This window comes from Mus pahari, chromosome 10 (assembly GCF_900095145.1).
Source record: "Mus pahari chromosome 10, PAHARI_EIJ_v1.1, whole genome shotgun sequence".
Classification (NCBI taxonomy): Eukaryota; Metazoa; Chordata; class Mammalia; order Rodentia; family Muridae; genus Mus; species Mus pahari.
Window position 1 is genome coordinate 101,271,938 of NC_034599.1, and position 11,400 is coordinate 101,283,337.

At 39.7% G+C, this 11,400-nt stretch overlaps 1 protein-coding gene across 6 annotated transcripts in view; it reads right to left on the reverse strand.

The window, feature by feature from the left end:
* The window catches only part of Rbm6 (RNA binding motif protein 6), a 97,288-nt gene that overhangs the window by 24,819 nt on the left and 61,069 nt on the right, over window positions 1-11,400 (reverse strand). For all 6 annotated transcript variants that reach the window (XM_021206598.1, XM_021206600.1, XM_029542888.1 and 3 more), the window contains one exon: window positions 1,846-1,920. In XM_021206598.1, coding sequence (XP_021062257.1) covers window positions 1,846-1,920 — 75 coding nt within the window. The remainder of the gene's footprint in view (window positions 1-1,845; window positions 1,921-11,400) is intronic.

Sequence of the window (11,400 nt, forward strand, 5' to 3'; positions counted from 1 at the left end):
GGGGGGGGGGGGATGTGTGCACGCACATGCACGCACCCACCTCCACAGTTCAACTTTGAGTGTCACTTAAGTCATCTCACTTGCCTGGATCTAAAAAAAGTAGTCCAGCTTAGCTGGGTTGGGAGCCCTGGGAAGTTGCCTATCTCTTCTCCCCAGAGCGGGGTTACAAGTATGCGCCACTACACCTGTGATTTTTGTTATGGGTCCTAAGGATCAAACTCAGGTCCTCGTGTTTACATGGCAAGTTCCTCCCTGATTAAGCTATCTCTCCAAACCATATATAATTTATTGTTTATTTATTCTGTGTGCACACATGTGTGCGCAAGCAGAGACTTGAAGATATCAGGTGTATTCCTCTATTATTCTCCATCTTATTTTTTGAGAGAAGGTCTCTCATTCAGACCTGCAGTTCAGTGTTTCATCTAATGTTGGTTGCAGGTTAATTTACAAGTTCCTGGGACCTACTTGTCTCTGTCCACCTTGCCCCATGCTGGAGTTACAGGCAGGTACAGCTGTCCTGGGTTTTTTTTTTTTTTTTTTTTTTTTTTTTTTTTAATTTGGTCAACTTTAGACAAGCTAGAGTCATCTGGGGAGAGCAATCCTTGAAAAAAAAAATATCTATTAGATTACTTGTAGACTAATTTCTAGGACATTTTCTTAATTTGGGACTGATATAGGAGGGCCTAGCCCATTGTAGGCAATGCAAACCCTTGCTGGGTGTTTCTGGGTTTTATTGTTTAAGAAAGCAAAGTGAGTCATGGGGAGAAAGCCAGTAAATAGCATTTCTCTATGGCCTCTGCATTAGTTTTTGCCTCCAAGTTGCTGACTTGAATTTCTGCCTTCTCAATGCAATGTAACTGTAGGACAAAATAAAACCTTTCCTTTCTAAGTTAATTTCATCACGGTGTTTTACCACAACAATAAGAAAACTGGAAGAACAGCTCTACATGAGTTTTATATGGGAAAGAGAGAAATCGGGCAATAAATACATGTTTTCTTGGTTTCACAGCAAGTGATCTTAACCAATGAGTCATCTTCCCAGGTATGCACGTACGTACATGTATACACACACACACTTATATATATATACACACATATACATATATATTATACATGTATCTATATGTGTATCTATAAAATGTTTCAAGTGTATGTATATGTACACACACATTCTGACTTGATAAACCATGCATCATAAACTTTATACATTTTTTTGTAAATCACTTTTTGTTGTGGTGGTTAGTTTTGAAACAGATCACCATGTATGCTTGGCTGTCCTGGAACTCATTTTCTAGACCAGCTGGGCTTTAAACAGAGAGATTTGATTTGCCTGTTTCTACCCCGCAAAAGCTGGGATAAAAGGCATACACCAGCACACTTACCTTGTAGTTAAGTTTAAACTATTAGCAATAAAAACTGAAACTGAGGGCTGGTGAGATGGTTCAGTGGGTAAGAGCACCCGACTGCTCTTCCGAAGGTCCGGAGTTCAAATCCCAGCAACCACATGGTGGCTCATAACCATCCGTAACAAGATCTGACGCCCTCTTCTGGAGTGTATGAAGATAGCTACAATGTACTTATATATAATAAATAAATAAATCTTAAAAAAAAAAACAAGAAACTGAAACTGAATTTTCAGTCTCACTGCAATAAGGTCTCCAATAAGAGTATGGCTTAAAATTTTCCTAGGTAGCATGCCTAGAGATATGGAGATGTGGAATGTTAACTTCTTTTTCTCTTAAAGACTATTCTATTGAATGTAATGCAAGAAAACAGTAGGCTAGGTGGCAAGTAGAACAGTGCCTTTGGAATGCTTATTTCTAAAGTAGAAATTTTAGTACTTACTCGTTTACAGTACCAAAAATCTGGGCTTGGTACGTACTCAAGAGTGACCTCTTTGTCATGGATCATTAGAGTTCCCTGTAAAAAGAAAGACAAAAAAAGCCATTAAGTATAACCCTTAAGAGTAACAGATAAAGAAAGGCACAGATGGCCTTCCCAATCCCAAGGCTGAAACATTTTATGAAAAATAAGAATATTCACCAATACATGAGAAGGCTGTTTGTTTCATGCCAGTGACTTGGAATACTGTGTGTGGCAAATGAGATTAAGTCTAGGGAAGTGGTGGGGAGAAGGTAAATCTTGTCTTCCGCCTTGCCTCCAGCAGGCCAAGGCACTGTCCTTGTGCAGGCTATGCCCAGTTACTTCTCCAGGTCATGTAGAGAATTCTCCTGAGTTCTGAGCAAGTGTCCTTTCCTCACTCCCACACTAGTAAGCAAAGAGGCATAGGTTCTCTCTCAATTGCCTTCTTTACTGTTGCTAACACGTCTCCTTGGAGAGGTAATAAGCTAGAAACCTCAATGTCTAACATATTGGTTGTACAGCAAAAGCACCAGGAGAAAGAAGTACAACACCAAAGACAGGAAGAAAGGAGGAAGGTGAGAGTCCCACAGCAGATTATATTCTTAATAGCAAACTGTGAATGGTCAATAGCAGCAATACCGGTAGTGTGGTGGTGATGGTGGTGGTGGTTACAAGGACAGCGGCGGCAACATCACCATTCAGATTTGGAGCCTACAGAGCAAGCTAACCCTAAGTCTGAGGAGCAACAATTGGCAAATAAGCCTCTGGGAAAGCTGGCACAGAACAGGTGGGACAAGGGGTCTCAACAAACCTCTAGTTAGAGAGCTCTGCCTATCTTGGATAAGTCACAAATGCTACTTTACATTTAAAAAAAAGTTTTAATATGAGCCAGCCAATATACTGGAGCAGAGAGGGGAAGGATCTCTGCTTACTGACAAGGGACCCTCACCCACGCTGGTAATTGAACTAACCGAAGATGCGACTCTGGAACTAGCCCCTGCGCTGTGTTCACTCTCCGCCCTCTAGGGTCCTCTGTGTCTCCTCAGATAGGGCTCTGAATTATACAAGTCATTTCCTTGCAACTGGACCTCAGTTTCTTGCTTGAATCCATACATCTGTCAAATAATGCTTTACCTCTCTGCTTTTCGCACCAAAAGAGTCAAGAGAAATACATAGAATAAGATTATTGTCTTATTAAATGAAACCAAAGCAAAACTGACCACCTAACTGGGTCTTACAATCTAGTTTCTGACAAACTGCTTAAGTATTGTTCTAAAATCTAAAGAACAATACCAATAAAAATTGCTAACATATACTACGCATTTATTCAGAGCCAGAAACTGCTAAGTGTGCTATATTACTTAATCCCCTAAATGGTCAAGAAGTAACACTTTTACTTTACAGATAAAGAACCATGTTCAGAGAGGCTAGATGACCAGCTGCTGAATGTCAACACAAAATTCTTTTAGGACTACAGAGAAGATCCTCTTGGCTCATTTAGTCACCAAATTGTGCTTGGTATTAGGAACAAGGAATCTACCCCCAGGAGCCAGTCAGGAAAGAGAGATCTGTATGAAGGGAGAATCAGGGTTATACTTTTCTGTTAAGCTTTATCCATGTAGGAAAACTGGTATTGACACCTTTCCAAACCAGAAGATAGTGTATCTCGGCGCATTTCATTTGGGAGATCATGGGTTCTCCCAAAACTCAGGAGTTAGCAAAAGGAGGATTCTTAGTTCAAAACCAGCCTGGTCTACATAGCAAATTCCAGGCCAGCCAAGGTTACACAGGAAAACCCTGTTTCCAATAAATGAACAAACAAATAAACAAACAACCCAGGTTAGTAAGATAGCTCAGTGCATAAGGTGCTTACCACCACACCTGACAAACTGGGTTCAATCCACAGGATCCATATGGTAGGAGAGCACTGATTCCTGCCAAGTGGTTCTCTAACTTCTACATGCACACATGGAACACTTATCCACTGATACATTCTCTCTTAAATAAAGGTAAAAAACAAAAAATGCTAAAACAATGTGGATTCTGGAGTAGGTTCCTTAAATTTGAATCTTGCTTCTATTCCATGATCTTCAGAAAGGCCCTTATCTTCTATAAAGTGAGATTAACAATACTCTTTCTTTTGTTTTGTTTTGGTTCTTTTTCAAGACAGGGTTCCTCCGTGTAGCCCTGACTCTCTTGAAACTTGCTCTTGAAACTAGACCAGGCTAGCCTAGAATTCACAGAGACCCACCTGCCTCTGTCCCCAAATGCTGGAACTAAAGGAGTGCGTCACCACTGCCCTGGGATTAACAATTTTTAACTGATAAAATAATTGTAAATATTATGTTAATTAGTCTATGTAAAAAGCTTATTACAGATCATAAAGTGAGGATTTAAATAAAGGTTAATTACTTTGAGCCTTAAATTCTCAAAAAAGGGGCTGGTGAGATGGCTCAGCGGGTAAGAGCATCCGACTGCTCTTCCAAAGGTGCAGAGTTCAAATCCCAGCAACCACATGGTGGCTCACAACCATCCTTAACAAGATCTGACTCCCTCTTCTGGAGTGTCTGAAGACAGCTACAGTGTACTTACATATAATAAATAAATAAATAAATAAATAAATCTATATCTATATCTTTTAAAAAAATTCTCAAAAAAGGACTACTATCAATAGGTAAAACTAGATGGAGTCAAATATCCACTTTACCTTGCTAGTTTGTCAAATAGAACATTTTTCAACCTATTTCACTCTTACTGTTTTATTATTTGCTATTTTTGTATTTTGCTATTATTTGTTTTTCAAGTTAGGGTTTCTCTGTGTAGCACTGCTGTTCTGGAACTCCTTCTGTAGACCAGTCTAGTCTAGAACTCAGAGATCTGTTTGCCTCTGCCTCCCAAGGGCTGGGATTAAAGATGTATACCACCAGGGTTAGGCTTAATTCAGTCTTCTTAAAGGCTAAGCTTTCAAAGGGAATGGCCACTACGTGTGTGTGTGTGGGGGGGGGGGGGCCTTCAAACTCAGAGAACAACTCGTCTTAGATTCTCCAATGTTATAATTAAAGATGTATCCCACTACTCTAGGCAAAACCTATACCTTAGTGATAACATTTTGTTTTAGTTGTTAAATTGCTGGTCCAGTTTTTAAGGGTTCACAATAAATCTTGTTGGCTTTTTGCTATCAGCATCAAATGTAGCTAATATAGTTTAGATAGTTCTTGTTGCAAAGACAAAAAACTGAATAAAACCATTCCCAGATACCCCTTGGCATAAAGTACCTTAGGAGGGAGGTACACATCTGTATATTCAATCTCCAAAACACGAGGTTTGCCATTTGAACACTGAATAATCGCCAGAGCAAAGCACTACTGAGAAATTGTATATTCTGAATTCACCACATGGACACATCAGTAGCTTTAGGAATTTCTAAGCCAAAAGGTAACTATAATTCTCAACAGACAAGGGTGCTGTTCCAGCAGTTTTGATGGATGATCCTTTACCACAGGAATGGACTACTTACTAGTCCAGCCTAGCCAGGACTCCCATAGGTAGGCCATTTTTTTGTTTGTTTGTTTGTTTGTTTTGTTTTTGTTTTTCGAGACAGGGTTTCTCTGTGTAGTCCTGGCTGTCCTGGAACTCACTCTGTAGACCAGGCTGGCCTCGAACTCAGAAATCTGCCTGCCTCTGCCTCCCAAGTGCTGGGATTAAAGGTGTGCACCACCACTGCCCGGCTACCTTTCTTTATAGAACAATTCATTACAAAGACATTCCTCACAATTATCATTCCAACTTTAGTAAATGGAGACTCTCCTGAGTATATGGAAAACCTACTCACGTGAAATAGTTCATTCAAGATTACAGAGCTAGTCATTATACATGCATACATACATACATACATATTATGAAGTAAAATTTTCTTTTTAACTAGGCTTAATTTTAGTCAGTTGCTTCATTATACTTGTTATACCAAATAGGTGGTTTCTGATGAGAGGATAAAGATTAATAATTAATCTTTAAGATAAAGATTAAATAAATGCAAAGGCAACGGACGTAGTGTGAGTTTACAGAGACATCCACGTAAAGGGGGGCTTTTTATTGTATACATGTCCATGTCCATGTATGCAGGTACCCAAGGGGGCTAGAGACATCAGAGCTTTCTGGAACTGGAGTTATAAGCAGTTACCAGCTACTTGATGTGGGAACTAACTTCAGGTCTTCTGCAAGAATAGTACATACTCTTAACCTGAGACACTGTTCTTGCCCCTGTTGTTGATGTAGTTTAAAGACAGAATTTCACTATGATCATTCTGCCGCAGCCTCCTGAGAGCTGGGATTACTATGTTCATCAGACCTTGCTTCTTGAAAGCACTGCTTATCTCTCAAATTAGCCCTGTCAAAGTGATTGCTCTGTTCTTAAAGTCTCTACAATAACTTTAGTTGATAGCATTTATAGCTTAGTGGTAGACTGCTTGCCTGACATAGCCAAGGCCCTAGGTTCAATCCACAGCACTACATAGCAAGCAACATAAGATACCTCTTTGAGAATAAAAAAAGCATACTTTTTATAGAACTCTTTGTGTCAAGCAGTCAAGTGCTACCTCACACCATGCCCCCAAGCAATGCAAGGATTATGTTATGGTTCAAATATTTTGTAAAATTCCCATGGCCAAAAGAGCAAAGTGGCATACACCTTTAATCCTACCTCTCTGGGGGTCAGGTGGATCTCTGGGAGAGCAAACCAGCCTGATCTACAAAGCAAATTGCAGGCAAAGCTACACATTGATACTTGCTTTGTGTGTGACTGTGAATATTGCAAAAAAGCCAATCCCAGCATTCAGAAGGCTGATGTAGGAAGATCATGAGTTCAAGGCCAGCCTACATTTCATAGTGAGAGCCTATCACAAACAAAAGAACAGGCAAGCAAACAGGACAAAAGCAAAGGAATAAGAAATAGTGAACAGAAATTCTGAGGGAAATACCAAAGATTTCCTTGTAGCAGTTCTGTAGTTTAGCTGGTTGTCTTTTCTATCCCCTATGCCTAGATTCGTCTTTGAACATCTGTGTTTTCCTTTGAGAATCCAAGTGGTGAGGCCACTAAGGGGATCACCACTGAAAACAAAATCCTACTACAGAATCCAATTTATGGCTGAGGCACAAACTATTGCCATTGGAATTACACTATCCCTGCACCCCTACCTACTTAGAGCTGGGGGCCTTTCACCCAGGGTCTTTAGCATGCTAGGTAAGTGCTCTACCACTGAACTTCATGCTCAGCTGATATGCTGTGTGTGTGTGTAAGCATGAATACTACAGCACATATGTGGAAGTCAGTTCTCTTCTCCTCCCATGTGCGTCTGGAGATGTACTTCAGTCTGTCAGGTGTCTTTACCCAACAGTGGATACTTCTTTATCTTGTTTTGTCCAAATCAAAGTATAACATAATCTTTTTCTAAAATTCCTTTAAAAACAAACATATCTAACTTTTTTGAAAGATTTATGTATTTTACATATATGAGTACAGATGGTTGTGAGCCTTCATGTGGTTGTTGGGAATTGAATTTTTAGGACCTCTGCTTGCTCCGGTCAACTCCACTCGCTCAGTCCCTGCTTGCTCCAGCCCAAAGATTTATTTACCAAAAGAGGGTGTCAGATCTCCTTATGGGTGGTTGTGAGTCACCATTTGGTTTCTGGGAATTGAACTCAGGACCTTCGGAAGAGCAGTCAGTCTCTTACCTGCTGAGCCAACTCGCAAGCCCTCTAATTTTTTAAGACATGACTTCTCATGCTAGGCAGTGGTGGCACTTCCCTTTAATTCCAGCACTCAGGAGGCAGAGGCAGGTAAGTCTCTTGTCAGTTTGAGGCCACCCAGCTGTGCAGAGCAAGTTCTAGGACAGTCCAAGCTACATAGAAAAACCATGTCTTGAAAAACAAAACAAACAACAACAAAACTCCTGCAGCTCAATGAATCTGCTGGACTAGAGTTCCCAAAATCTGCCTGTTTCCACCTTCCCAGAGTTGGGACTAAAGGTATACCCTGTCAAACTCCACTTTTTTTTTTTTTTTTAAAAAGGTGCATGGGCTCTGAACACAGGTCCTCATCCTTGTACAGTAAGTACTTTACTCACTGAAACCATATCCTTAGCCTGGTCTCTGTTTTATATTGGGCAGAGGGTCCTATAGGGTCTCACATATGCCAGGTTAACACTGAACTTACTATGTCTTAGGGTTTTTTACTGTGAACAGACACCATAACCAATCCAAGTCTTATAAAGGACAACATTTAATTGGGGCTGGCTTACAGGTTCAGTGGTTCAGTCCATTATCATTAAGGTTGGAGAATGGCAGCATCCGAGCAGACATGGTGCAGCAGAGCTGAGAGTATTATATCTTTATCTGAAGGCTGCTAACAGAATACTGGGTTCTAGGCAATTAGGATGAGGGTCTTAAAGTCAACACCCAAAGTGAAACACCTACTCCAACAGGGCCACACCTTCTTTTTTTTTTTTGGTTTTTCGAGACAGGGTTTCTCTGTATAGCTCTGGCTGTCCTGGTACTCACTTGGTAGACCAGGCTGGCCTCGAACTCAGAAATCCGCCTGCCTCTGCCTCCCGAGTGCTGGGATTAAAGGCCTGCGCCACCAGGCCTGGCTAGGGCCACACCTTCTTATAGTGCCACTCCCTGTGCTGAGCATATACAAACCATCATACTATGTAATGCTGGACTTGAACTCCTTACCCTTCTGCCAACACCTCCAGTACTAGGATAATAAACATGCACCATTATGTTTTAGTTTGCACTTAAAGAAATATTTTTAATTGTTATTTTTATTTTATATGTAAGGGTGTTTTTGCCCATACATCAACTTGTGTACAAGTGTGCAGTATCCTTGGAGGTCAGAAGAGGGTGTCAGATCTCCTGGGACTGGAGATATTGATGGCTGTAAGCCTGTATGTGGGTTTGAGGACACAGGTCCTCCAGAAGAGTACCTAGTGCTCTTAACTACTAAGCAATCACTCCAGTCCCTAATTACATTATTAATTTATTTATCCATCCATCTATCTGGTTCTTGATTGATTCATTCATCGAGGCTGGGTCTCTCTCTATAACCCTGGCTGTCCTAGAACTTACTACTAGATCAGGCTGCCTCTAATTTGCACAGATCTGTTTGCCTCTGCTTCAAAAGTATTAGAATTAAAGGTGTACTTCTTCAAGCCTGGCTTACTTGTACTTTTTAAAGCAATATGGGAACTCGTATTTTAGGAAACCTACTCCTTACAGTCAAAACTAGCAAAGGTTTCAAGATAAATTTGGTTCCAGGAACACAATACACTTGAGGCCAGTCTTTGACATAAAATATTATTTATTTTAGCAGTCTAATACATAATTAACTCATTCAATTACCATTTTCAATCCTTTTGTTTTTTTGGTAACTTTTGAGTGATTAAAATTTTTCATAAAGGTTATTTATGTGGTAGAAAAGGGCATGCAATATCATGCATATATGTGGAGATCAGAGGATAACGTGTGGTAGTCAGTTTTCCTCTTCTACCATGTGGGTCTTCATAATTGAACTGAATTATCTCACTTACCTCTACTTTTGTGAGACTGGTCTCACACTTGTTATGTAGGTGATGATGAAATCTGACCCCCTAGCTACTGGGCTTACAGGCATGTTTTACCGCATTTGTTCCTGGTTACTTCTAAATATCCTTTTTTTTTTTTTTTAAAGATTTATTTATTTATTTTATGTATGTAACTATACTATTGCTCTCTTCAGACACACCAGAAGTGAGCCTTGGATCCCATATTAAAGATGGTTGTGAGACACCATGAGATAGCTGGGAATTAAACTCAGGACCACTGGAAGAGCACTCAAGTGTTCTTAACCATTGAGCTCTCTCTCCAGTCCCTAAATATCCTATTTCTTATAAAAAACAAAAAACAAAACTCTAGTCATTAAAGAACACTAATCTTGGAGATATTGTATTGACTTTGGTTTAGGAAGAATAGACATGTTTCTAAGGATATCTACAAAGGTCTTCCATTTTAAACTTCCATTAAATTTTCATTTGTGGCTGGGCATGGTGGTACTTGCCTTTAATCCTAACATTCTGGAGGCAGTGGCAGGTGTATCTCTGTGAGTTTGAGGCTTCAAAGTGAGTCCAGGACAGCAAGGGCTATTACAAAGAGAAACCCTGTCTAAAAACCCCAAAACCTACCAAACAGAAATTTCAATTGTGTCAAAGATGCAAAATATAAACAAACAAACAAATAAATAAAGCAGCTTTCCACCCTTGTCCCTGGTTTCACATTAATACTTCAGTTGCCAATAGTCAGCAGTTTAAAATACTAACCACAAAACTAAAGACAAACAATTGGGAAGTTTTGAATAGCATGATAAGACTTTCCAGTGCTCTGCCCCACTAGGCCTGAGACATATGCACATGGTACCCACTATCATTTAGCAGCAGCATATTACCAGATGCACTATCTTAATACCACAGTGCTAACATTCAAGTTGTCGTCATTTTTAAAATTATGGGTACAAACACTGCTCACAATTGGAATATATTAAAGAAGAGTTATAAAGTTCTATCTTTAATCAAAAAGGTTAAAGCTCTCAATTTAATAATGAAAGAAAATAACAACCTATGTTGTGGCTTCTACAGTATGCAATAAAATGAATCTTTTCTCTCTAAAATTATAAACGTGAGTGTTAAGTACTTAGGTAAAATAGAAAAAAGCATTATTTTGAACTATGTAGCAACAAAATATGTAAAAACACTATAAACAAGATGTATTTATGGCTTCAGGTATCAACTGGTTTTTGGATGAAGGAGAGCTGCAGTAATCAGAGCAGCCAAGGGAAGCTGAGAACAGTACTGTACACACATAGAGGCATTTACTGACAAGTCTAAGTTTGAGGTAGGAACAGTGTTGAAACCCAGGCACTAGAGACCAGTCTGGGCAACACAGGGAGACTCAGGATCTATGTCTTTAATTTTAATTTAATTTAATTTTGGTTTTTAAAAACAGTTTAGAAACTCACTCTGTAGACCAGGCTGGCCTCTAACTCAAAGAGATCTGCCTGCCTCTGCCTCCCTATTTGGCTTAAAGGTGTACGCCCACCACTTGTTCTAAGATTATGTTTTATGTGGGAGGATAATAGACAAACACATTAGCACATTTTCATTAGGGTAGTGGTGCTGGAAATTGAACCCAGGGTCTAGTGGCAAACAAGCACTTTATTATAACTGACCTACACTCCAAATCCCATTCTATGATATTCTGATGGCAAAGAAACAGAATAAAAAGAATCCTCTAATGCTGCTGACAGTAAAAGGGACCAAACACAGGAGAATTTCTATGTGCTGTGGTGGCACACATCTTTAAACTACAAGGGTCTTACATTTTAAACTTCCAGAAGTCTTTTTTTTTTTTTTTTTCTTTTCAGAAGTCTTGTATTCAATTCCCAGCAAACACGCGGTGGCTCATTGCCATCTATAATGAGATCTGGTGCCCTCTTCTGGCATGCAAACA